The 27,155-nt window shown below is 45.4% G+C and overlaps 1 protein-coding gene across 1 annotated transcript; it reads right to left on the reverse strand.

Moving 5' to 3' along the window:
* On the reverse strand, nucleotides 1–27,155 carry METTL2A (methyltransferase 2A, tRNA N3-cytidine). Its single transcript, XM_017882941.1, has 9 exons — nucleotides 27,011–27,155; nucleotides 26,714–26,805; nucleotides 24,344–24,702; nucleotides 23,164–23,213; nucleotides 14,763–14,823; nucleotides 9,549–9,688; nucleotides 4,863–4,969; nucleotides 1,546–1,611; nucleotides 1–762 (listed from the first exon to the last, which is right to left on the reverse strand). The coding sequence occupies exons 1-9, from the start codon at nucleotides 27,118–27,120 to the stop codon at nucleotides 608–610; spliced, it is 1,140 nt and encodes a 379-aa protein (XP_017738430.1). The 5' UTR covers nucleotides 27,121–27,155; the 3' UTR covers nucleotides 1–607.

A 27,155-nucleotide genomic window follows, 5' to 3' on the forward strand; every position in this document is an offset into this window, starting at 1 on the left:
GTCAGGAAAACATCTGATTCTTCCCAGCTTGCTTCCTCTACAACTTAATGAGCCCTTCACTAACCTCTGTAAGTATTAACTGCAGTTGCCCTAGCCTGGCATTTACACTTTCAAAAGATTTAACGCACTTAGAGTCAAAAAACACTTGTCATATGGAACACTTTTTCACATGGAAATAAATTGGTGTTTTAAGGTTTACAGTTCCTTTGAATAATTCAGTTATTAGTTACAAAATGCTAAGACAGATTGAGATCTCAAAGAAATAACTTGAGAAAATTATGTTTTAAAGGACTTCACAAATATAAAGCATAACTGTTAGAATCCTGATACAAAGTAACTTTTCCTAGGTTTAAGGTTCAAGTCTGAATTCCTGAATTGTCCAACGTCAACAAGACCTCATTTATATTCTTTTTATTTTTATGATTACTTTCAGATACTGGGTCTCACTATTTTGCCCAGGCTGGACTCCTGGGCTAAATGGATCCTCCCCGCCTCAGCCTCCTGAGTGGCTGGGATTAGACATGCACCACCATGCCTGGTGCTACACGGTTTTTTAAAAAAGCCCGGAAGCACAATGAGCTTGCATCGTCTTGGCAGCAGGTGCCTCTCAGCTGGTGCTGGACAGAAGGGGCTTGCAGTATTTGCACTGAATCCAAACCCGGTACATGGTCAGTTGCTTCCCTCGGTTCACCTGTAGTCGGCGGTCCACCAGGTTCTGAACCTTTTCCAGTCCAGCAGTGGTGAAAAGCGTGTCCAGCTCCTCTAGTGTGGAAAAGATGTTTATATATTTTCCCCTCAAGAAAAGGCATTTTTATCGACTAAGTCCTCACTAATGGGGCTCAGGGAAGCTGCTGTAGTTTTCACATGGCCTTTGGTTATAAACGCAGTGGCGGCTTGCTAACAGCAACTTCATGTTCAGGTGGGGAAGTCACTGCGTATGGGCCACGGTTTTTTCTTGTTTAAAAACCTTCGGTTTATATTTGGCCTTTAGGCTCTATGAACACCTTAAAATTTATGCAAAAGTATATATGTATGTCAAAGCAATTGTTTTACGAAAGCAGTTTCATCATCTTAACCAAAGGCTCAAAGAAGGTGACCCCAAAAAGGGCCCAGGAACGGAGAATTCATAAGGCCCATGTGATGGATGACGCCTGTGGACAGGGCCAGTCGCAGAGAGCAGTTCCTGGCACCCCTAGAACCCAGGGGACACAACTCACCCTGACCCGGGTGCACCAAAGCACAACCCTGTGCAGAGGGTGAAACAGGCTGGACTGGAGATGAGCCTTGCAGAGCGGGCAGGCTTCCCATTTTGGACAGTGGCAGACGGGGAGAGCAGAGCAGGACTGAAGGCATGGACAAGCCAGGGCTGACTGGGGGCCCAAGTGTCTGGCCCAGGGTGGAGGAGGGTGTAGGCAGTGGGGAATTGCAGGAAATGGAATGCCTAAAAGGCAGGAGAGGCCAGATAGTTCTCCTTCTGAACGTGCCTTGAAGACCATCTCATCTGGTACCGGGGACTTTTAGCGTAAAAAGATGAGTGTTTCATACCTTGTGTGAAGAAGTAAACCCTGGTTCCATCACCTCTCACGTAGAAATTTCCAGATAGACACTGACCTGCAGAGTGATGTGTTAAAAATCAGAGACACTTTAAAGCACTCCTTTGACTTGCATTGCTAAGGAAATGTTAACTGACAAGTCAGCTTGTTCGGTGGAGAGCACTCCTGCCTCAGTGCTTCAGGAAGGGCAGCTTAACAGGAATAAGCTAATTCCAATGTCAGAAAACATGAGGTTCCTAAGCTCCCCACTCCAAAACTGTAGAATTGTTTGATGAAAACAACTTGTTCACTCCCCCAACCCCATTAAATTAACAGCACAAACTTTTTATTTATTTATTTAATTTTTTTGAAACAGAGTTTTGCTCTTGCCGCCCAGGCTGGGTGCAATGGCGTGACCTCAGTTCACTGCGACCTCCACCTCCCAGGTTCAAGCTATTCTCCTGCCTCAGTCTCCCAAGTAGCTGGGATTACAGGTGCCCACCACCACACCCAGCTAATTTTTTGTATTTTTAGTAGAGATGGGGTTTCACCATGTTGGTCAGGCTGATGTCAAACTCCGGACCTTCGGTGATCCACCCGCCTTGGCCTCCCAAAGTGCTGGGATTAAAGGCGTGAGCCACCGTGCCTGGCCTATTTTTTTTTTTTTAATTAAGCAATATAGCTGAGTTTAAGCAAACTTGAGACAACCATTACCATTTTGATGGTGACTGTCCTTTGCATGTCTCTTCTCGTGTCTACACAATCATAAATACAACTCAGATACTGTTTTGATCATGAACGTGCTTTCCCTTCTGCTGCTAACCTCCCTGACCTTACCTCAGTTTACCGGCCTGGCACGTACTTCGAGACCTTCCTGAATGCCCAAATCATTACACATGTATATACTTATTTCCCTGCAGATACTGGCATATGGGGATGGAGTTTAAAATACTCCCTTGCATATTGCTGTCCTCTCACTGAATAATACAGAACAGAAATCCCTCCAGGCTCAGTGGTATGGGGTCCACGTCAGGTGACAAGCACATCTCCCTATCCAGAGGCATTCACTTTGTTTACAAAATTTTGCTCGTGCATGTATTATGTGCTAGTTCTTGACTATATTCAAAAAAAAACTATTGGATTGAACAATAACTGGGTGCTTAAAAAAAGGCTGTAGGCCAGGCACGGTGGTTCCCGCCTGTAATCCCAGCACTTTGGGAGGCCAAGGTGCGCAGATCACCTGAGGTCAGGAGTTCGAGACCAGCCTGACCAACATGGTGAAATTCCGTCTCTACTAAAAATACAAAAAAATTAGCTGGGCATGGTGGCACATGTCTGTAGTCTTGGCTACTCGGGAGGCTGAGGCAGGAGAATTGCTTGAACCCAAGAGATAGAGGTTGTAGTGAGTTGAGATCGTGCCACTACACTCCAGCCTGGGAGACAGAGCGAGACTCCGTCTCAAAAAAAAAAAAAAAAAAAAAAAAGGCTGTAACACTGGGTGCAGTGGCTCATGCCTGTAATCCCAGCATTTTGGGAGGCCAAGGCAGGTGGATCACCTGAGGTCAGGAGTTCGAGACCAGCCTAGCCAACATGGTGAAACCCTGTCTCTACTAAAAATATAAAAAATTAGCCAGGCATGGTGGCACGTGCCTGTGATCCCAGCTACTNTGAGGCAGGAGAATTGCTTGAACCCAAGAGATAGAGGTTGTAGTGAGTTGAGATCGTGCCACTACACTCCAGCCTGGGAGACAGAGCGAGACTCCGTCTCAAAAAAAAAAAAAAAAAAAAAAAAGGCTGTAACACTGGGTGCAGTGGCTCATGCCTGTAATCCCAGCATTTTGGGAGGCCAAGGCAGGTGGATCACCTGAGGTCAGGAGTTCGAGACCAGCCTAGCCAACATGGTGAAACCCTGTCTCTACTAAAAATATAAAAAATTAGCCAGGCATGGTGGCACGTGCCTGTGATCCCAGCTACTTGGGAGGCTGAGGCAGAAGAATCGCTTGAACCCAGGAGGCAGAGGTTGCAGTGAGCTGAGATCATGCTATTGCACTCCAGCCTGGGCAACAAGGGTGAAACTCCATCTCAAAAAAAAAAAAAAGAAAAAAAGGCTGTAACAATTTCTCTTTCTACCAGTAATGAAGGAATGCACCTCCTTCTTTGAATTGGCCAGTAATAAGTAATATTAACTTCTTATTTTTATTTCCTTGAAGTGTTGTTTACTGGCCATTTAGATACGTTATTTTGTGAACTGACTAAAAACTCCTGGCCTGTTTTTTGGGTGGGTCACTGATCTTTTCCTTATCAGTTTCATGACAGCTCCCTGAAGAGCAAAGATATTAAGTCTTTATCTATTATATGCACTGAAAATATTCCCTCTTACTCTGTCATTTGCCTTTTACATTTTTAATGGCATCTTTTGTCATGCCACATTTAAAATTTTTTTTTTTTTTTAAATTTTTTTTTTTTTTTTTTTGAGACGGAGTTTCACTCTTGTTGCCCAGGCTGCAGTGCAATGGCATGATCTTGGCTCACTGCAACCTCCGTCTCCTGGGTTTAAGTGATTCTCCTACCTCAGCCTCCCAAGCAGCTGGGATTACAGGCATGCACCACCATGCCTGGCTAATTTTGTATTTTTAGTAGACACAGGGTTTCTCCATGTTGGTCAGGCTGGTCTCGAACTCCTGACCTCAGGCGATCTGCCCGCCTCGGCCTCCCAAAGTGCTGGAATTACAGGCATGAGCCACCATGCTCGGCCGTCTTTCAAATGTCTTTCTAATAAAAGCTCTTCTAAAGGTAGCTGTCTTGTTTAAAAAGACCTCAATATCTAGATTATATAAGCCTCTTCAGTTTTCTTAAAAAATACAGTACTCTGTCACATTTTAAATGGCTTTATATATGGAGCTCTAATTCTAGAGTCTCTATTCTGATGGCAGCACCATTTTTTGATTATAGTGGCCAAGTACCTTTGCTTTTTTTTTAAAATGGTACTTTAAGTTCTGGGGTACATGTGCAGAATGTACAGGTTTGTTACACAGGTATACATGTGCCACGGAGGTTTGCTGCACCCATCAACCCGTCATCTACATTAGGTATTTCTGCTAATACTATCCCTCCCCAGTCCCCAATCCCCGACAGGCCCCAGTGTGTGATGCCCCGCGCCCCGTGTCCATGTGTTCTCTTTGTTCAACTCCCACTTATGAGTGAGAACATGTGGTGTGTTTGGCTTTCTGTTCTTGTGTCAGTTTGCTGAGAATGACGATTTCCAGTTTCATCCATGTCCCTGCAAAGGACATGATCTCTAGTGGTTAGGATTCAGCGCTCTCAAAATACCTTTTTTAAACCGAAGCTGAGCCATGTCATAGCGGCCGTAATCTCGCAGAAGCATCATCCCCCCAGGTTTCAGAAGCCTGCTCAGCCTGTTGATAGCCTTCTGCATCCTGTGGAGCAGCAGGAAATGATGGTCAATCAGGTCTCCTTAAAGACAGGGTTCTCTTTCCCTGTAGCATATCCCAAAAAGCCAGTGGACCTCCTCAACTGACAAACCAACCCTGAGATCTAAGCTCCTCTACCCTTGCTTCAGTTAGAACTGAAGGATGTTAGCTGCCTGCTCACAGCTGCGGCCTCGAGCCACTGCCTTCAGCCTGAAGAGGCTCGAGGAAAGCTTGCTTCTGCCGTAAGAAAGTTCCCTGTTCCCGGCCGGTTGCAGTGGCTCATGCTTGTAATACCAGCACTTTGGGAGGCTGAGGCAGATGGATCACTTGAGGTCAGGAGTTTGAGACCAGCCTGGCCAAAATGGTGAAACCCCATCTCTACAAAAAATACAAAAATTAGCCAGGTATGGTGGCGTGTGCCTATAATCCCAAATACTCAGGAGGCTGAGGCAGGAGAATTGCTAGAATCTGGGAGGTAGAGGTTGCAGTGAACCAAGATTGCACCACTGCCCTCTGGTCTGGGCGGCAGAGTAACTGAGACTCAGTCTCCAAAAAACAAACAAAAAAAAGTTCTCTGCTCTCCATCTGGCTCACTTCCCCCCGGTCCTAGATAGCCATCTTTGCCCTGTGCTCCTGTGGCTGAGCAGAATCCTGAGCATCCAGTGGGTTCTGCTACGTGACTTAACGGCCTGCACCATTAGACCTGAGCTCTTTCAATGCAGAGGCTGTATCTTTCTGTTTGTTAAATAAAGACTTGTCCTCAAGGACTTACAAGTTACATGGCAATACAATCAGTATATGCAAATGAGGATAAGAGACAGAGGGTTTTACACTTAGGTCTGCACTTTCCATATGCAGTGTTCTTTAGAAGTCTTGGTGCAGGTTGAAGCTTTCATAACTTCAGAAGTCTAAATGCTACAAACTTCACCAAAAAAATTTCAAATCTGTTTAAATTTTGAATAATAAACGTTTCCCACTTCAAAAACAAAAAACGGCCGAGGCAGGCAGATCACCTGAGTTCAGGAGTTCGAGACCATACTGGCCAACATGGTGAAACCCTGTCTCTACTAAAAATACAAAAAAATTAGCCAGGGATAGTGGCAGGCACCTGTAATCCCACCTACTTGGGAGGCTGAGGCAGGAGAATCACTTGAACCCGGGAGGCGGGATTGCAGTGAGCCAAGACCACGGCACTGCCCTCCAGCCTGGGCAACAAGAGCGAAACTCCGTCTCAGAAAACAAACAAACAAACAAACAAACAGCTGGGGTTCTGCTATGCTATGTTGCCCAGGCTGGACTCTCGGGCTCAAGTGATCCTCCTGCCTGAGTCTCCTAGGTAGCTGGGACTGAAAGTCTGTGCCACGGTGGCTGGCTTGAATTTTAAATTTTAACAGTTTGTTTTAGTCCATGTCAATTTTTAAAAAGTTTGTAGCATTGAAACTTCTGAGGTCATAGGTTTTTTTCGAGACAGGGTCTTACTCTGTCACCCAGGCTGCAGTGCAGTGGTGTGATTATAGCTCACTTCAATGCAGCCTCAAACTCCTGGGCTTAAACCATACTCCTGCCTCAGCCTTCTGAGTAGCTGGGACTACAGATATGCATCTGGCTATTTTTTCTACTTTTATTTTTTTATTTTATTTTATTTTGTACTTTAGTAGAGACAGGGTTTCACCGTGTTAGCCAGGATGGTCTCGATCTCCTGACCTTGTGATCTGCCCGCCTCGGCCTCCCAAAGTACTGGGATTACAGGCGTGAGCCACTGCACCTGGCCTTTATTTTTATTTTTAGTAGAGATGGGGGTCTTGCTTTGTTGCCCAAGCTGGTCTTGAGCTCCTGGCTTCAAGCATTCCTCCCACTTCAGCCTCCCAAAGTGGTGGGATTATAGGTGTGAACCACTGTGCCTGGTCAACCTCTGCAATTATTAAAGTTTAAAACCATGGTAGGTCTTTTGGGTTATCCTGTATATGCCTTTATTTCGCACTCATCCTCTCAGGTTGGATGACTTCAGTGCCCTTCTAGAGGAAGTGTGGCCTAGAGAAGGTCAACCACTCAAAGCTCCTACCCTGTGCAGCCAGCAAGGGGTCCTTGGACTCTGGGAGATAAATCAGGATCTCAATCACTGGTCCCTGCACTCTCTAGTCATGTTATCTGGCTTCCTAACACCAGCTTACCTTGACCTTTAACACTACTTTGCCTAATCATCCTTTGTAGGACTCTGATGCCACAGAATGAGATGTTTGAAGTCTCTAATGTCATGATTTCATGGGTATAGTTTACCCTAATATGTGCCAACCTCCAGCCTGTCCGGACTCACTGCACTCTGGCAGTGACAAGGGCTTCTATGGAATTAGTCAATGGTGTCTGAATCTCTTAGCCACCATCTCTGACTCTGCTTCCTTGAGAAGGTAGTTTTGCTCAGGTGTGGTGGCTCACGCCTGTAATCCCAGCACTTTGGGATGCCGAGGTGGGTGGATCACTTGAGGTCAGGAGTTCAAGACCAGCCAGAAGAACATGGTGAAACCCTGTCTCTACTAAAAATACACAAAATATTAACCAGGTGTGGTGGTGCGTGTCTGTAATCCCAGCTGCTCGGCAGGCTGAGGCAGGAGGATCGCTTGAAGCTGGGAAGCAGAGGTTGCAGTGAGCCAAGATCTCGCCACTGCACTCCAGCCTGGGCAACAGAGTGAGACTCCATCTCAGAAAAAACAAAAAGCAAACAAACAAAAAAAACCAAACAGAAGGTAGTTTCATAGGACCACTGGTTGCCTGATGCATATGAGATTTTAATGGTGTGTTTTAGGATATAGCATTTGACTTTCCTTTAATGTGAATCCGATTTTATAGAATTCTGTACCACACTTTTCCAAAACATTGTAAGCATCAGAGAACACTTTAGTTAAGCTTCAATATAAATTTTGTGTTGCTAATAAGGTTGTTTTATTTAAAGCATTTAAAAGGCCAATAGGCTGGACAAGGTAGCTCATGCCTATAATCCCAGCACTTGTTGGGAGGCCATGGCGGGCAGATCACGAGGTCAGGAGTTCGAGGCCAGCCTGGCCAACATGGTGAAACACCAGCTCTACTAAAAAAAAACAAAAATACAGAAATTAGCCAGGCATGGTGGTATACACCTGTAATCCCAGCTACTCGGGAGGCTGAGGCAGGAGAATTGGTTGAACCTGGGAGGTGGAGGTTGCAGTGAGCTGAGATCTCATCACTGCATCCCAGCTGGGGCAACAGAGCAAGATTCCATCTCCAAAAAAAAAAAAAAAAAAGGCTGGGTGTGGTGACTCATGCCTGTAATCCAGCATTTTGAGAGGCGGAGGTGAGCAGATCACAAGTACAGGAGTTTGAGACCAGCCTGGCCAATATGGTGAAACCCCATCACTACTAAAAATACAAAAATTAGCTGGGCATAGCCGGGCACGGTGGCTCAGGCCTGTAATCCCAGCACTTTGGAAGGCCAAGACAGGCGGATCACGAGGTCAGGAGATCGAGACCATCCTGGCTAACACGATGAAACCCTGTCTCTACTAAAAAATACAAAAAATTAGCTGGGCGAGGTGGCAGGCGCCTGTAGTCCCAGCTACTTGGGAGGCTGAGGCAGGAGAATGGCATAAACCCGGGAGGCGGAGCTTGCAGTGAGCTGAGATCCGGCCGCTGCACTCCAGCATGGGCAACAGAGCTGGACTCCGTCTCAAAAAAAAAAAAAAAAAAAATTAGCTGGGCATGGTGACGAGTGCCAGTAATCCCAGCTACTCAGGAGGTTGAGGCAGGAGAATTGTGTGAACCAGGGAGGTGGAGGTTGCAGTGAGCCTAGATCATGCCATTGCACTCCAGCCCGGGCGACAGGGCGAGACTCCCGTCTCAAAATAAATAAATATAAATAAATAAATAAAAGGCCAATAATGAGACATTACCTAAAAGCTGTGACACCCACAGTTCTAAAACGGCATGTGATGAGATTATCAATAGGAATTTCCCCACATACTCATTAGAGACTGATTTCCCATTCTTTCCCAATGTTGAGCCACAACAAGGAAATGAAGAACCAACTACTGCAGCCAGCAGGCAGAAGTTTCGAGGACAGAGCAGAAGCTGGACATCAAGACAAATTTAGGAAAATGGTTGAGAATGCTCGCATCATTACAAATGGTGTGGCTTCTTTGTGTCTATCAGAACATAAACAAAACTCTTTTTACTTCTAGCCCAACTCTAATATCAAGGTCCCTCACCAGGCTGGGCATGGTGGCTCACACCTATAATCCCAGCACTTTGGGAGGCCAAGGTGGGAAGATCACTTGAGCCAGGAATTCAAGACCAGTCTGGGCAACATGGCAAAACCCCATCTCTGCTAAAAACACAAAAATTAGCCAGGACTGGTGGCACGTGCCTGTGGTCCCACCTACTTGGGAAGCTGAGGAGGGAGGATCATTTAAGTCCAAGAGGTTAAGGCTGCAGTGAGCCATGATTGTACCACTGCACTCCAGCCTGGGCTGACAGAACAAGACCCTATCTTAAAAAAAAAGGTCCCTCACCAAAGCTTTCTTTTTGTGACACTACCGGCCAAGGGACCCAAACTTACTTGTCTGGAACAATCGCTGAAAGAACAAATATGAGAATGATAATATCAAGACTGCCCTTGGGCACTGGGTAACTCTTCTCTTCATCACACAGGTCGTGAACAAAGGCAAAACACCGTGAAGGATCATATTCTGGATTTGTCTGCAGACAGGTGGAAGAGATAAGTACGTTAGAAAATATTAACATAGCCTAAAGAAAAGATTATCTTGTTTTAAATTTTAAATGTAACTGCTGCTACTTCACAAAGAGGGATATATTTCTTTTTTCTTTTTTTTTGAGGCAAAATCTCCCCATATTGTCCAGGCTGGCCTCAAACTCTTGGGTTGACACGATAGGATCTCCTGCTTCACCCTCCCGAGTAGGGGATATATTTCTAATCATTATATAGATTGGTGAAAAAGTAGTTGTGGTTTTTGCTATTGAAAGTAATGGCAAGGGCGTGGTGGCTCATGCCTGTAATCCCAGCACTTTTGGAGGCCAAGGCGGGAGGATCACCTGAGGTCGGGAGTTCGAGACCAGCCTGACCAACATTGAGAAACTCCATCTCTACTAAAAATACAAAATTAGCCAGGTGTGGTGGCACATGCCTGTAATCCTAGCTACTCAGGAGGCTGAGGCAGGAGAATCACTTGAACCCAGGAGACAGAGGCTGCAGTGAGCCGAGATCGCGCCATTGCGCTCCAGCCTGGGCAATAAGAGTGAAACTCTGTCTAAAAAAAGAAAAAAAAAAAAAAAAAGAGAAAGTAATGGCAAAAACTGCAACTACTTTTGCATCAACCTAATAGCATGTTATTTCCGGGAGGACTCAGAGAGTAAAGATCAGGAATAATTGAAGGGAGATGGTGAGGAATCTAATGGTTGCTTTTAAAATAGAACATTCCTAACTCCCCTACTTTTATTCTTTATTCTTGTGTACTTTCTGTACTTCTCATGCCTGAAGTCAGATCTGAGAACTGGAAAACGATCATGAAAATGAGTGACCAACAGGAAAAAAAAACATTCATAAGGAGAGAGACAGCACATACTTTAAAAAAGCATGATCTGCTAGGCATGGTGGCTCACGCCTAGAATCCCAGCACCCTGGGAGGCTGAGATGGGAGGATCACTTGAGCCCAGGAGTTTGAGGCCAGCTAGGCAACAGAGTGAGACTTTGTCGCTCCAAAAAATAAAAAAAATGCTGGGCGCGGTGGCTCATGCCTGTAATCCTAGCACTTTGGGAGGTTGAGGTGGGCGGATTACCTGAGGTCAGGAGTTCAAAATCAGCCTGGCCAACATGGTGAAACCCTGTCTCTACTAAAAATACAAAAAATTAGCTGGGTGCAGTGGTGCCCGCCTGTAATCCCAGCTACTCTGGAGGCTGAGGCAGGAGAATCACTTGAACCTGGGAGGCAGAGGTTGCAGTGAGCTGAGATCACGCCACTGCACTCCAGTCTGGGCGACAGAGCTAGACTCCATCTCAAAAATAAAATAAAATAAATAAAAAAAATTAGCCACGTGTGGTGGCGTGTGCCTGCAGTCCCAGTTACACAGGAGGTAGGAGAATCACTTGAGCCCAGGAGATCAAGGCTGCAGTGAGCTTGATTGTACCACTGCACTCCAGCCTGAGTGATTGAGACCCTGTCTCAAAACAAACAAAGTACATGATTTAAAATAACTCCCAACTAGAAAATATTACACAAACCATAGAATTCTTCAGGAAAATCTATTTCTGTAGATGTAGAAAATTTAAATGTACTTTGTTAGCAAAAACTGAAGATAGGCTTCAATATTCATTTGGTCTTTAACTTCATGAATAATTCCAAAAACATGGCACTACCAATCCCGAACCTGCCCTAATAGCATTATACATAATTGTAACAGACACTTTTTTTGTTTTGTTTTGAGACAGAGTCTTGTTCTGTTGCCCAGGCTGGAGTGGTGCGATCTTGGCTCACTGCAACCTCTGCTTCCTGGGTTCAAGCAATTCTCCTGCCTCAACCTCCCCAGTAGCTGGAATTACAGGTGCACGCCACCACATCCTGCTAGTTTTTGTTATTTTTTTTTTTTGAGATGGAGTTTCGCTCTTGTCGTGCAGGCTGGAGTGCAATGGCATGATCTTGGCTCACTACAACCTCCACCTCCCAGGTTCAAATGATTCTCCTGACTCAGCCTCTCGAGTAGCTGGGATTACAGGCACCTACCACCATGCCTGGCTAATATTTTGTAGTTTTAGTAGAGATGGGGTTTCACCATATTGGCCAGGCTGGTCTGGAACTCTTGACCTCAGATGATCTGCCCGCCTTGGCCTCCCAAAGTGCTGGGATTACAGGCATGAACCACTGCGCCCGGCCTAGTTTTTGTGTTTTTTAACCTACAGACAGGGTTTCCCCATGTTGGCCAGGCTGGTCTTGAACTCCTGACCTCAAGTAATCCACCCACCTCAGCATCCCAAAGTGCTGGGATTAAAGGTGTGAGCCACCACACCTGGCCAATTGTAACAGACACATTTTTTTTTTTTTTGAGATGGAGTCTTGCTCTATTTACCCAGGTTGGAGTGCAGTGGCGCCATCTCAGCTCACTGCAACCTCTGCCTCCTGGGTTCAAGCGATTCTTCTGCTTCAGCCTCCCAAGTAGCTGGGACTACAGGTGTGCGCCACCATGCCCAGCTAATTTTTGTATGTTTAGTAGAGATGGGGTTTCACCATCTTGGTCAGGCTGGCATCGAACTCCTGACCTCGTGATCCGCCGACCTCGGCCTCCCAAAGCACTGAAATTATAGGCGTGAGCCACCGCGCCCGGCCATAACAGATACATTTTAAGACATCTGCCTTCAATGTCCATCTTCTCCAAATATGAGTTTATTTCTCATTGGCCAAAAGTGATTCAAACAGGGCTGCTGTATTTACCAGTTAGGTTGTGTTAACTAGACTTTCCAGGGACTTCAGAACTGGGACACAGTCATTTTAGTGAGGCACCATGAACCCCTGAAGAGGGTGAACTTGTAAGGGACCGGGAGGAGCAACCACGTTGGAGGCACGTGCAAAACCAGGAAAAACTGACTAGAGAAAGCGGGTATGCAAAGAGGGAAAAAACAAATGGGCCCTGGGCAATGAGAGGTAAGATACCAGGAACTTGGGGCTGTATTTTGTGCCGTTAGGTTCTATGACATTCTCCTTTATTGCTTTGAGTTTGTCTAGATGTTTCTGTTACTTGTAACTCAAAGAACCCCAATGGAATCATCTATCAGGATCGCCTGAGCCCAAAAGTTCAAGGCTACAGTGGGCTATGATTGTGTCACTCTACTTCAGCCTGGGCACACAGTGAGACTCTGTCTCAAAAAAAAAAAAGGTGAAGTCTGAAGATGTGACTGAATTGCTGCAATCTCATTGCTGCTTCTTTTTTAGCCTTCCTTCCTTCCTTCTTTTCTTTACTTCTTTCCTCCCTTCCTCCTTCCTTCCTTCCTTCCTTCTTTCCCTCCTTCCCTCCCTTCCAGTATCCTTATCTGTAAGGAGTTGCTTCTTATGGGCAAAGAAAGTGGTTTATTGAGATCAAATCTACTCTGGTAAAGATGCTGTGAACATTGTTTTGAAATGGCAAGAAAGGTTTTTTGTTTTGAAATGGCATCAAACTTAGTTGATAAAGCAGCAGCAGGGTTTGAGAGAATGGACTTCAATTTGAAAGCTCTACTATGGGCAAAATCCTATCAGCATCGCATGCTACAGAGAAATCTTTCATGAAAGGAAGAGCCAATTGATATGGCAAACTTCATTGTTACCTTATTTTAAGAAACTGCCAGTCACCCCAGCCCTTAACAATCACCACCACAGCCCTCGGCAATCACCACCCTGATCAGTCAGCAGCCATCAATATCAAGGCAAGACCCTCCACCAGCAAATATTACAACTTGCTGAAGGTTTAGATGATTATTAACATGTTTTAGCAATAAACTATTTTCTTTCTCTTTTTCTTTGAGATGGAATCTCACTCTGTCGCCCAGGCTGGAGTGCAGTGGCACGATCTTGGCTCACTACAACATTTGCTTCCCCAGTTCAAGTGATTCTCCTGCTTCGGCCTCTTGAGTAGCTGGGACTACAGGTGCCCACCACTATGCCTGGATAATTTCTTGTATTTTTCTTTAGTAGAGATGGGGTTTCACCATGTTGCCTAGGCTAGTCTTGAACTCCTGATCTCAAGTGATCCATCTGCCTCAGCCTTCCAAAGTGTTGGAATGACAGACGTTAAGCCATTGTGTCCGACCAATAATGTATTTTTATTTATTTTTTTTGAGATGGAGTCTCGCTCTGTTGCCTAGCTGCAGTGCAGTGGCGCAATCTCGGCTCACTGCAACCTATGCCTCCTGAGTTCAAGCGATTCTCCTACCTCAGCCTCCTGAGTAGCTGAAATTACAGGTGTGCACCATTTTTTGTATTTTAGCCCAGCTAATTTTTTTGTATTTTTAATAGAGACGGGGTTTCACCACGTTGGTCAGGCTGGTTTTGAACTCCTGACCTCGTGATCCGCCCACCTTGGCCTCCCAAAGTGCTGGGATTATAGGCATGAGTCACCCCACCAGCCTGCAATCATATTTCATTGGTTTATGCAATTGTGTATTAAATTTAATAATCACAACACAAGTGTAAGCTATCATTCGAGACCAGCCTGGGCAACGTGGTGAAACTCTTCCTTTCACTTGAACACACAGAGGACACCGTAGAGTATGAAGTGGTCTAATTGCAATATTGTGTCTTAGAGAACAGGAGACCTGAGGAGAGGGAGAGAAATGGGGGAATGGCCGGTTAGTGGAGCAGTCACAACACATGCATTTGTTAAGTTGACCGTCTTACACAGATGTGATCTGTGGAACCCCAAACCAAGTACAACAGTAACATCACACACTATAACATACTCATAGTAAAAGAGTCTGAAATATTCTGAGAATCACCAAAGCATGACACACAGACACTAAGTGAGCATATGGTGGTGGAGAAATAGCACCGGTAGGCTTGCTTGATGCAGGGTTACAACAAACTTTCAATATATGAATGGATACCACATCTGTACAGTGTGATAAAGTGAACTGCAATAAAACAAGGTATGCTTGTTATCAGTAAATCTTTTACTTTTAGACCATAAGAAAACAGACCATATAATAAGAACACAGCCAGAGACCTTGATTTTTAGGAGAACCTTTTCCCTTTAATCAGTGGAAATTCCCAATAGGAGCCATTGTACTCACCTGGACCAGTTCTATAGCTGTGGAAGAAAAATCACAGCAGTAAACAAAGAGTCCTGGGTCACTGAAATGGGCAGAAAAGACAGAACAATGAGACTACAAATTGAGCTATGTCTACTCTCATTCTTGTGTAGTAGAGTTAAAATACCAAATAGGAAAAACCATCATTCATTCAAATAAACTGTATCTATTAGTCACAACATATTTCATTTTGGTTAAAATCCTTTTTGAATTATATCCTTTTGGAGGCTGTGTGGACACAGCTAATATGAAGTTTATAAAACAACCAGTGAGTTTCAAATCAATGTCTTCTCTTTTTCCATCAACAGAAATTCTACTTTTCTCTCAAATGAAGCCTTGCTTGATAGCACAAGAATTCTTTTTTCTCTGCTCTGAGCTACCTTGCCACTTTCTCCACACCAGGAACACATCTGTACCTGTCCTTTGGCCCCCACCACATAGTGGGTGAGTGCTGTGACAGCGGAGATTACACCTTTCGCTTATTAGTTCACCAAACACTACTGAGGGTCCACTATGTATTGGGTATTATCTTATATGCTGAGGAGATAAAGACGAACAACACAAAATCCCTGTGCTTATTTTTCTTGGTATCCTCACTATCTAGCACAAGTCTCAGCACAAGGTAGCAATACAAAAAATGTAGATCAAAATTGCTTCCATTATGAAGCACATTATATATTTATTCTGAAGACATCAAAATACAAAACAAATTGTAATGCCAGAATTCTTTTTTTTTTTTTGAGACGGAGTCTTGCTCTGTCACCCAGGCTGGAGTGCAGGGGCCGGATCTCAGCTCACTGCAAGCTCCTCCTCTCAGGTTCATGCCATTCTCCTGCCTCAGCCTCCCGAGTAGCTGGGACTACAGGCACCCGCCACCTCGCCCGGCTAGTTTTTTGTATTTTTTAGTAGAGACGGGGTTTCACCGTGTTAGCCAGGATGGTCTCGATCTCCTGACCTTGTGATCTGCCCGTCCCGGCCTCCCAAAGTGCTGGGATTACAGGCTTGAGCCACCGCGCCCGAATGCCAGAATTCTTTTTGTCAGGACAGGTCTAAATAAAAATGGGAGAGGAAGAAGGCTGTATGCTTGTGTTTTACAAACAACAGCCCAGAGCTCTTCTGCACTGTTGGGCTCATTCTTTGAGAGACCCTGGGATTTTTGGGAGTATGCAATACCTCCAGCTTCTCAAAGGCATGGGCTCTGCTTCCTGCTGAACTGTTGACCTTTGGAGCAGACAACTTTTGGGAGGTATAATCAGACTAAAAACCTGGGAAGCTGCAGCATTTGCTGTGGTAATCAGTAGCTACCTGTGGCTATTTAAATTAAAAATTCAGTTTCTCAGTCCTATTAGATACATTTCACACGTGGCTAGTGACTGCCATAAGGGAGAGTGAAGATGTAGAACATTTCCATCACTGCACAAAGTTCTATTCCACAGTACTGCTCTGAAAGCAGGGGCCATGCCTGTCCTGTTCTCGAATCAGCCAGGCAGCTGCATCTGCATCTGCATGGGCCACCACGCCCAGCTAATTTTTTAAGGTCATGGGCTAAGTTCTATCAGACTCAGCTTCTGCTTTCTAAAACACTCGTTGCAATCTTCACCTCCTGGGTTCAAGTGATCCTCCTACCTCAGTCCCCCAAGTAGCTGGGATTACAGGTGCTCACCACCATGCCCAGCTAATTTTTGTATTTTTAGTACAGATGGGGTTTCACCATGTTGGCCAGGCTAGTCTCAAACTCCTGACCTCAGGTGATCCACCTGTCTCGGCCTCCCAAGGTGCTGAAATTACAGGCATGAGCCACCGTGCCTGGCAAGTGTTGTTTTCTTCCTTACGCTTTTCTTTTCTTTCTTTCTTTTTTTTTTTTGACACGAGGTCTCGGCTCTGTCACCTAGGCTGGATGGCAGTGGGGTAATCTCAGCTCACTGCAGCCTCTGCCTCCTGGGTTCAAGTGATTCACTGGCCTCAGCCTCCCGAGTAGCTGGGACTACAGGTTCCCACCACTATGCCGTTAATTTTTGTATTTTTAGGACAGACGGGGTTTCATCATGTTGGCTAGGTTGGTCTTGAACTCCTGACCTTGGCTTCCTAAAGTGTTCAGATTACAGGCATGAGCCACCACACCTGGCCTCTTTGTGCTTTTATCTTTTCTTTTCTTTTTTTTTTTTTAGATGGAGTTTTGCTTCTGTCGCCCAGGCTGGAGTGCAATGGCGTGGTCTCGGCTCATTGCAACCTCTGCCTCCTGGGTCCAAGCCATTCTCCTGCTTCAGCTTCCTGAGTAGCTGGGATTACAGGTGCGTGCCACCATGCTTGACTAATTTTTGTATTTTTAGTAGAGACAGGGTTTCTCCATGTTGGCCAGGCTGGGCTCGAACTTCTGACCTCAGGTGATCTGCACACCTTGGCCTCTCAAAGTACTGGGATTACAAGCGTGAGCCACCACACCTGGCCTGTGCTTTTCTTTTTCTACAGGTCATATAGTTATCCCTAGGTATCCAGCTCAAGTCTCTTACACAATGGTGTCAGGTGTAGCATTTGCATACAACCCACACACATCCTCCTGCATAGATTAAATCATCTCTAATGCCTAATATAAATGCTATGTAAATAGTGATATACATTTTTTTTTTTTTTTGAGATGGAGTCTTGCTCTGTTGCCCAGGCTGGAGCACAGTGGTGCGATCTCGGCTCCCTGAAAGCTCCACTTCCCGGGTTCTCGCCATTCTCCTGCTTCAGCCTCCAGAGTAGCTGGGACTACAGGTGCCCGCCACTGCACCCAGCTAATTTTTTGTATTTTTAGTAGAGATGGGGTTTCACCGTGTTAGCCAGGATGGTCTCGATCTCCTGACCTCGTGATCCACCCGCCTCAGCCTCCCAAAGTGCTGGGATTGCAGGTGTGAGCCACTGCGCCCAGCCGTAAATAGTTATATTTTAAAAAACTGTTGTATTATTTATTTCTGAGACAGGGTCTTGCTCTGTCACCTGGAGTACAGTGGTGTGATCATGGCTCACTGCAGCCCCAACCAATCCTCTGGCCTCAGTCTCCAAAGTAGCTGAGACTACAGGTGCATGCCAGCATGCTTGGCTAATTTTTAAGTTTTTGTAGAGACAGGGTCTCACTATGTTGCTCAGGCTCGTCTTTAACTTCTGAGCTCAAGTGATACTATCTCCTTGTCCTTCCAAAGTGCTGGGATTATAGGCATGGGCCACTGTGCCCGGCCCGTACTATTTATTTTCAATCCAAGGTTGCTTGAATCCTCGGATGCAGAACAGGTGAATATGAAGGGCTGAGAGTATTACTTTTAAAATCAGAGTCCTTAATTGGGATCTGAGGATAGAACTGTATTTCAAAATAATTGGTTTTCTCTATTTTACTTCATATACTTAAAATTAGCCCAAGATAAATCTATATAGAGATCCATGCATTTGTAGAGTAGTAGTTGCTTAGGGCTAGAGGCTGGGGGAAATCGGGAAATGGGGAGTGATTGCTAATGGGTATGGGGCTTCTTTTTGGGGTGACGAAAACGTCCTGAAGCTGACTGCAGCGATGGCTGCACAATTGCGTGAATTAACTTAAAACCACTGTATTATGGTCGGGCGCGGTGGCTCACACCTGCAATCCCAGCACTTTGGCAGGCTGAGGTGGGTGGATCACGAGGTCAGGAGTTCGAGACCAGCCTGGCCAACACAGTGAAAACCTGTTTCTACCAAAAATACAAAAATTTAGCTGGGTGTGGTGGCGGGCGCCTGTAATTCCAGCTACTCAGGAGGCTGAGGCAGGGGAACTGCTTGACGATGGGAGGTAGAGGTTGCAGTGAGCCAAGATTGTGCCACTGCACTCCAGCCCGGGCGACAAGGCAAGATGCCGTCTCAAAAAAAAAAAAGAAAAAAAGAAAACCAACCAAACAAAAAAACCACTGTATTACACACTTTGTATCTCCAAAAAGCTGTTATATATAAAAGAAAACAAATGAAAATACATTAGCCTGAGAAATGATCCAAAGACTTTATCAGATACATTAAAAAAATATTAAGAACCCTGGCCTGTGCAACATGGTGAAACCCCGTTTCTACAAAAAAGACAAAAATTAGCAGGGGTGGTGGCACATGCCTGTTGTCTCAGCTACTTGGGAGGCTGAGGTGGGAGGATCAACTGAGTCCTGGAAGGCTGAAGCTACAGTGAGGTGTGATGGCACCACTGCATTCCAGCTTGGGTGACAGAGAGCCTGTCTCAAAAAAAAAAAAAAAAAAAGGCAATAGGGTAACTCAAGAAACATAAAAAGGCTGTAAAGACTGCAGAGTGGACTGGGCGTGGTGGCTCACGCCTGTAATCCCAGCACTTTAGGAGGCTGAGGTGGGTGGATCACCTGAGGTCAGGAGTTCGACACCAGCCTGGCCAACATAGTGAAAGTTTGTCTCTACTAAAAAAATACAAAAATTAGGCTGGGCATGGTGGCTTATGCCTATAATCCCAGCACTTTGGGAGGCTGAGGTGGGTGGATCATAAGGTCAGGAGATTGAGACCAGCCTGACCAACATGGTGAAACCCCGTCTCTACTAAAAATACAAAAAATTAGCCGGGCATGGTGGCGGGCACCTGTAGTCCCAGCTACTCGGGAGGCTGGGGCAGAAGAATGGCGTGAACCTGGAAGGTGGAGCTTGCAGTGAGCCGAGATTGTGCCACTGCACTCTAGCCTGGGAGACAGAGCAAGACGCCGTCTCAAAAAAAAAAAAAAAAAAACACTACCAACAACAAAAAACCAAAAATGAGCCGGGTGCGGTGGCTCACACCAGTAATCCCAGCACTTTGGGAGGCTGAGGTCTGTGGATCACCTGAGGTCGGGAGTTTGAGACCAGCCTGACCAACATGGAGAAACCCCGTCTCCACTAAAAATACAAAATTAGCTGGGTGTGGTGGCACATGCCTATAATCCCAGCTACTCGGGAGACTGAGGCAGGAGAATCGCTTGATCTCACGAGGTGGAGGTTGTAGTGCGCCAAGATTGTGCCACTGCACTCCAGCCTGGGCAACAAGAGCAAAACTCAGTCTCAATCAATAATACAAAAATTAGCTGGGTGTGGTGGTGGGGACCTGTAATCTCAATTACTTGGGAGGCTGAGGCAGGAGAATTGCTTGAACCTGGGAGGCAGAGGTTGAGGTGAGCCGAGATTGAGTTACTGCACTCCAGCCTGGGCGACAGAGTGAGACTCCATCTCAAAAGACTGCAGAGTGATGCAGCTGGACAATATCAACTAGGGAAGTTTTCTAGTTGCTTCTGATCTAGAATGTGAGGAAGGAAGGAAATAGTGTAGTAGAAACAAAGGACATTTTGGAAAGGTACGGAATCAGGGGAAGACATGCACGGTGTGACCAGTGCACTGAGGGATAAGAGGACATACTTTATAGTGCACATTCTTGCAGAGGACCTTGAAAACTATGCCCAACAATTTAAAAACCTGATTCACAGGCAGCAGAAAACATGTCAATTCTGAGCCAGTGAATTACATGAACAAGTGGGTTCTAGCAAGATATTGAACACAGCGATCTTATTTAAATGGCATAAAGAAGCTGTGGCAAAGATGCCATCTACATTCAGTTTTACATTCATTGATGATATTGATGATTAATGGCCATAACTTGAAGCTAAGTCAATCTCCCATTTGAGGTGGGTTCCTCAGAGTGTAACTTCAAGAGCAGAACAATCTCTTTTCTTCAGTGTTAGCTACTAGGACTGCCATTTTCTTAGAAATTTCTGAGAGCAAATTGTAGAAATATTTAAATGTATATTGGTAATGAGGCTAATGTTTTACTCAATCCTGTTAATGAATACTGTGGGCTAAATTGGTAAAGTATATATTACACAAAACCTTTGAGGAACTGGATTCCAATAATGAATACAGAACTGGAATGTCATTTCCACAAGGGGTTTAAAACAGTTAGGGGCGTTATAGGGCCAGGAGCCATGGCTCACGCCTGTAATCCCAGCACTTTGGGAGGCAGAGGCGGGTGGATGACTTGAGGTCAGGAGTTCGAGACCATCCTGACCAATACAGTGAAACCCCGTCTCTACTAAAAATACAAAAAATTAGCTGGGCGTGGTGGCACATGCCAGTAATTCCAGGTATTTGGGAAGCTGAGGCAGGAGAATCACTTGAACCCAGGAGGCAGAGGTTGCAGTGAGCCAAGATGATGCCACCGCACTCAGCCTGGGTAACACAGCAAGACTCCGTCTCGAACAAAACAGGTATGGTATAATAAATATATCTGGTGTTGGTCTTTGTGGTTCCAGGTACAGAGCTCCAAAAACCTTAAGAATTTCCTCAGCAAGATGGGCATCGTGGCTCACACCTATAATCCCAGCACTTTGGGAGGCTGAGGCAGGTGGATCACCTGAGGTCTGGAGTTCGAGACCAGCCTGGCCAATGTGGTGAAACCCCATCCCTACTAAAAATATAAAAATTAGCTATGCGTGGTGGCGTGCACTTGTAATCCCAGCTACTAGGGAGGCTGAGGCAGGAGAATCGCTTGAACCCAGAAGGCCTAGGTTGCAATGAGCCGAGATCGTGCCACTGTATTCCAGCCTGGGTGATGAAGCAAGACTCCATATCTTTTGTTATTCATAATGAACTCCCCCAGGACCACACTGAATTTATGTTAATGAGACGACCTGGGGTGGGGACAACACCAGGAAGGGCAAACAGACTGGAACTTTCTTTCAGCTTCACCCACCAACATCCTGAATAGAAATGCAGATTATGCTGTATGAAAACTATTATCATCTTCTCCTTTTAAAATTAATTTTCCCATGAGTCTGTATCCTAGCTGTATAAAAACTCTTGAGGCTGGGAATGGTGACTTATGCATGTAATTCCAGTATTTTGGGAGGCTGAGGCAAGAGGATCACTTGAGCCCAGGAATTTGAGACCAGTCTGGGCAACAAAGTGAGATCCTGTCTCTACAAAAAATAAACAAAAATAAGCTGGGGGCCGGGCGCGGTGGCTCAAGCCTGTAATCCCAGCACTTTGGGAGGCCGAGACGGGCGGATCACGAGGTCAGGAGATCGAGACCATCCTGGCTAACATGGTGAAACCCCGTCTCTACTAAAAAAACACAAAAAACTAGCCAGGCGAGGTGGCGGGCGCCTGTAGTCCCAGCTACTCTGGAGTCTGAGGCAGGAGAATGGCGTAAACCTGGGAGGCAGAGCTTGCAGTGAGCTGAGATCTGGCCACTACACTCCAGCCTGGGCAACAGAGTGAGACTCCGTCTCAAAAAAAAAAAATAAGCTGGGCATGGTGGCATGTGTCTGTAGGCCCAGCTACCTGGGAGGCTGAAGTGAGAAGACCGCTTGAGCCTAGGACTCTCAGCCTGCAGTGTGCTATGGGTGCACCACTGTGCTCTAGTCAGGATGACAGAACAAGAGCTTGTCTCAAAACAAAAAAAACCTCTTGATGAGCTTCCAGGTTGGTGAACACATCCGTGTGCTAGGAGGGCCCTGCACTGAGCTCCTCGGGGACAAAGCTCTTGAGTGTGAGATCCTGTGAACTCCACCCTAATTATTTCTTCAGCTGGCTGTTAATCTGTATCCTTCGTAACAAACACATAAATGTAAGTGAAGTGTTTCCCTGAGTTCTGTGAGTCATTCTAGGCAATTATTGAACTGGAGATAGGGCTCCCCTGATTTACAGCCTGTAGGGCAGAAACACGGAGGGCCAGATTCACAACTGGCATCTGAAGTCAGGGGCAGTCTTCTGGGACCAAATCCTTAACTTGTGCGATCTGATACCAACTCCAAGTAGACAGTGTCAGAATTGAATTGTAGAACACCCAGCTGTTGTTGAATTGGTCAGTGTTGGCAAAAACCCCGCACATTTGGTGTCAGAAGTGTTCTGTTTAAGTACACAAAACAGAGTGTTTTCATCAGAACAGGAGACATCTTCATGTATGTTAGCTTTCTCAACTCTACCATGGGGGTGATGACAACTCAGCCGCTGACTGTTCTTCAGAGATCATAAGAATGGAAAAGGTGAACACATTTGTTCCTTAGACGAAGGCACTACATGTTAACACTATCAAGTTTTAAGTCTAATTTTCCAAATGACAAAGATAATCAAATTAAATCAATCCATAAATGAATAATGTAGAAATCTGAATTTGACATAATCCATATTTTCCAATAACCATTACTGATAGTTTGATGTAGCAAGTTTTGAAAAAAACCTTTACTTTTTTTTTTTGCTACATTGCCCTGGCTGGTCTCACACTCCTGGCCTCAAGCAATGCTGCTTTGGCCTCCCAAAGTGCTGGGATTACTGTCGTGAAGCAATGCACCCAGCCAACCTTCACTTTTATCTTCTTTGCTATCATAAACTTTTACAACATACTTACTTGTTCGTTTGTAAAATTGGAAAGACTGTGTTTCCCACACCACAACCAACCTGCAGACAGAAATGAACTATTAATCACAGAACTTTCCAGAGTTAATTTCCTAAAGCTAGAAAAATAATAATCAACAAGAATCTGGCCTAACTGTATTAGGGAAGGTGTAGTGACCAGAGCTAAACAGTACCCATGACATTTGTTGATTTCGATCTTGACTTCAGGAACCCTTAAAAAGACAAGAGCATGGGTTTTCATTAGCAGAAAGGAGCTGGTCTAGAAAAAAGGGCAAGGATTGCTTTTATCTTTTGAGTTCTAGCAAGTGGTCCTGTAGATGAAGTATTTTCTTACTGAGCTTATATTGTTATTGTGAAAATATTTGTAATCAAGTGTGCTGAAAAATGTATGAAAAGGGGACCTTGGCAACTTTGTCCTAAACACAGTGCTGTGTGGTAATGAAGACAGCAACTATTCACTAAAGGCTTAACTATGTGCCAGATATTGTTCTTAGCCATTTTACGTACATTATCTCCATCCTCGTAACTACAAGGTGCAGAGGCAGCAGTTTCACTGCTCAGAGAGGGTAAGGAAATTATCTAAGATCATACCATAGGACTCAATCCCAAGGTTAACCAGTTCCAGAACCAGCTTCTGGTAACGTGTGCAGTCCCCATTTATGAATTTACATTATACCAATCTAGACATTTTTCCAGGCCTAGACTCCGCAACACTATCCAAACGCAGAGGAAGAGAATTATCCCAGGCCTAAGACACAGGCACCATCCTAACTACCCTCTTTGTTCCTGTAAACTGTATTAGAAGAGAAGCAACAGTTTGTCTTCTGATCTGGGACTTTTTTCCAGGGTTATAGCAATGATCATGTTGAGCTCTTTCACCTGTATGATGCAGTGGCATGTGACAGGTACAGCATGATGCTATTAATACAATTTTTGGAAGTGACATGCTATTCCCATGTGATCTTTGTCCGTTATGACCACCAGATATCTGGCCTGCACTGAGGGCATTATATTAGTTCAAAAATGGAGGTGATTCCAGGCTAATATTAAGGGTCAAGTCTAGTCAGCATCATCCAATAGAAGTTACTTTTGTTGTCACCCTCTCCATGCTACCTCACATGCACAAATATAATAGCTTCACATACCCCACTACCGAGACAATAAAAGGTTACCTCCAGTATTCGGTAGGTGGCTGAGGATCCAGGAAACTCATCAGCACAAATTTCCAGGTCACTAATTTTCTGAGTTACATTCTCCTCCACAGGAGGTGTCTCTGTTTTATGTTCAAGGCTCTTCGAAGAACACTTGTGCTGTTCTTCCATTATTAAACTAGGTCCATCCTCATTGTTTCTACATTCAGGTACTTCACTCCTCTTGTTCTCCAAGAACCAATCCTTCAAATGATTTTGATTTCGGCTAGGTGCCAGCTCAGGGAATTCGGTAAAAAGCCAATGTCTATCCTTGAAAAACCCATTTTCATGGATTTTGTAGAAGTTATTCCAGTATTTGTGGGCATTGATCTCATAATCAACTGTAAACATTTAAGAAAGAATTTTAAGAACCAGCTCTCAAATATTTTATTTATATCTAATGTCAATTATCCTGCTTTACCAAATGTCACTTTAATACTAAAAGTATCCTCAGGTAGAGCCACAGTCCCAGAGCTGAAGGCCTTTCTGAGGTCATTTAGTCCTGCCATCTGGCATTATACCTGAATGCCCCTATTCATCATTATAGGAGAGTCTAAATTCTGTTTGAACAATCAACCAGAGAACTTACTACCTATCAAGTATCCTCCTACACCTTTGGATGACTTTTTTTTTTTTTTTTTTTTTTCCTGAGACAGAGTCTCACTCTGCTGCCCAGGCTGGAGTGCAGTGGTGCGATCTCGGCTCACTGCAAGCTCCACCTCCTGGGTTCATGCCATTCTCCTGCCTCAGCCTCCTGAGCAGCTGGGACTGCAGGCGCCCCCCACCATGCCCGGACAATTTTCTGTATTTTTTAGTATAGACAGGGTTTCACCATGTTAGCCAGGATGGTCTCGATCTCCCGATCTTGTGATCTGCCTGTCTTGGCCTCCCAAAGTGGTGGGATTACAGGCATGAGCCACCGCGCCCGGCCGGATGACTCTTAACTATTAAAAAATCCTAGAAGTAGCCAGGTGCAGTGGCTCATGCCTGTAATCCCAGCACTTTGGGAGGCTGAGGCGGGCAGATCACAAGGTCAGGAGATTGAGACCATCCTGGCCAGCATGGTGAAACCCCATCTGTACTAAAATACAAAAACTTTGCCAGGCGTGGTGGTGCACGCCTGTAGTCCCAGCTACTCGGGAGGCTGACGCAGGGGAATCACCTGAACTGGCGAGGAGGAAATTGCTGTGGCTGAGATCTTGCCACTGCACTCCAGTCTGGTGACAGAGCGAGACTCCGTCTCCAAAAAAAAAAAAAAAAAAAGATGTATGGACAGTTTAAATGAAATGAAAGCTGTTTTTAAGGTGACCATGACAATCCCAGATTTCAGTTTACTGCCCTTGCCAATTCAGGGGGCCTTGACTAGTGTAGTAGGAAGAATAAAAACCTAACATATTGAGCAGGACAGTGACAATGGAAGGTGGAATCCAATAAGGAGTGTGTTAACAACTCACAACTCACCTGCTGAATCAACCAAGACTCCCTAAGAAATAGGATTTTAGTTCCACTGCTGCTACTACTGACTGCTTACCTCTGGGAAAAGCACTTAATGTCCTGTGGTCCAAGTGTCTTTAACTATAAAAAGAGAATATTGAACCACATGATTTTCAAAATCCCTTTCAACTCTTAACTTGCTTTGATTTAGTTGCTGTCAAACTGTGCAGGGTGAATGTTTTGTAACTGGAATCTTCTTGTACAGAACTCTTTCAGAGGGTACTAAATTTGTAGTCCTATCTTCAACTGTCTGGAACAATCAGTCCTAGTTTTAGTATCTAGGGATATTTTGCAGTGAAATCATCCACCTCTCAAGCAGGGGCCTCCTTTTCTTTGGTGAGACTTAATCTCCACTCTGCTGCATTTACCTTTCCTCGACTGAAGCCCTAAATTCTCATAACCATCACACAAGTAATAGACACACAGTCACCAGTCATTAGCCCCCCTCCCAACAATATTTAGAATGTAATCACTTAAATGAAGCTTCAATGGAAACATCTCCTCATGGAAAGTGCAAATCATGTAGAAAGTACAGGCTCTAAGATGATCGCATGACCACACAGTCGTCATTGGCTAGCCATATCAACGTGGGTCTAGTCAACATAATTAAAGACAAAATTACCCTCCTCCAAAGTAAAACTGTATGTAAAAAAAAACCCTCTACGACTTAACAAGATTTTGTTACAATGCAGCCCTTTTCCCTCCTTGCTCACCCCCTCCCCGTCCCGCTCAACTTCTGAGATCCGCATCAGGCCAGGAATAAAGGACCTGGGCGGCCGCGGTTCTCTGGCCTCTCTGGGAGGGCGCGTTCGGCAGTACGCTGGCTATTGATATCACTGAGAGCCCATTTAAGCGCACCTTGTTTCTCCTGGCACACCCGCTGGGTACTGTTCTCCTGGACTTTTCTCTCCGCCGCTGCGGCTTGCTCTTCCGACCACTCCACATTGTCCCTGAGAAAATCAAATGGGCAGCTTAGGGGCCTCACGTCCTGGCTGCGGGCAGGGTGAGTCGCTGGCCTAAGAGTTTCTCTCCCCTTGGAGAGTGCCTCAGGTAGGGCAGCTAGACTCGTGGCCGGCGGTCAGGGGCTTTTCGGAGTGCTCCGAGGCGGCGGGACAGAGGGCGAGCGACAGGCTGGGCGAGGGGCAGGGTGATTACCAGGCATTGTGGTGGAAGACACGCGCCGGATCGCTCAGGAACCGGTTCCCAAACTGCTGCCTCTTATCGGCGAGGACTGCAGGCGCACCTTCAGGGTAGGAGCCTGCCATGACACCGGAGCCGGAAACACTTAACTTTCGGTAAC

The sequence above is a fragment of the Rhinopithecus bieti genome, unplaced genomic scaffold (assembly GCF_001698545.2).
Source record: "Rhinopithecus bieti isolate Rb0 unplaced genomic scaffold, ASM169854v2 scaffold_12928, whole genome shotgun sequence".
Taxonomy (NCBI): Eukaryota; Metazoa; Chordata; class Mammalia; order Primates; family Cercopithecidae; genus Rhinopithecus; species Rhinopithecus bieti.

What these genes read in the sequence shown, in the direction of transcription:
- METTL2A (XM_017882941.1), bottom strand. Translation starts at nt 27,120, where the DNA reads ATGGCAGGCTCCTACCCTGAAGGTGCGCCTGCAGTCCTCGCCGATAAG. An exon ending in TCAGCGATTGTTCCAGACAA is followed by an intron (nt 4,970 to 9,548) that starts GTAAGTTTGGGT and finishes GCTGCTCCACAG; the next exon opens with GATGCAGAAGGCTATCAACA. An exon ending in TCAGCTTCGGTTTAAAAAAG is followed by an intron (nt 1,612 to 4,862) that starts GTATTTTGAGAG and finishes ATCACTCTGCAG; the next exon opens with GTCAGTGTCTATCTGGAAAT.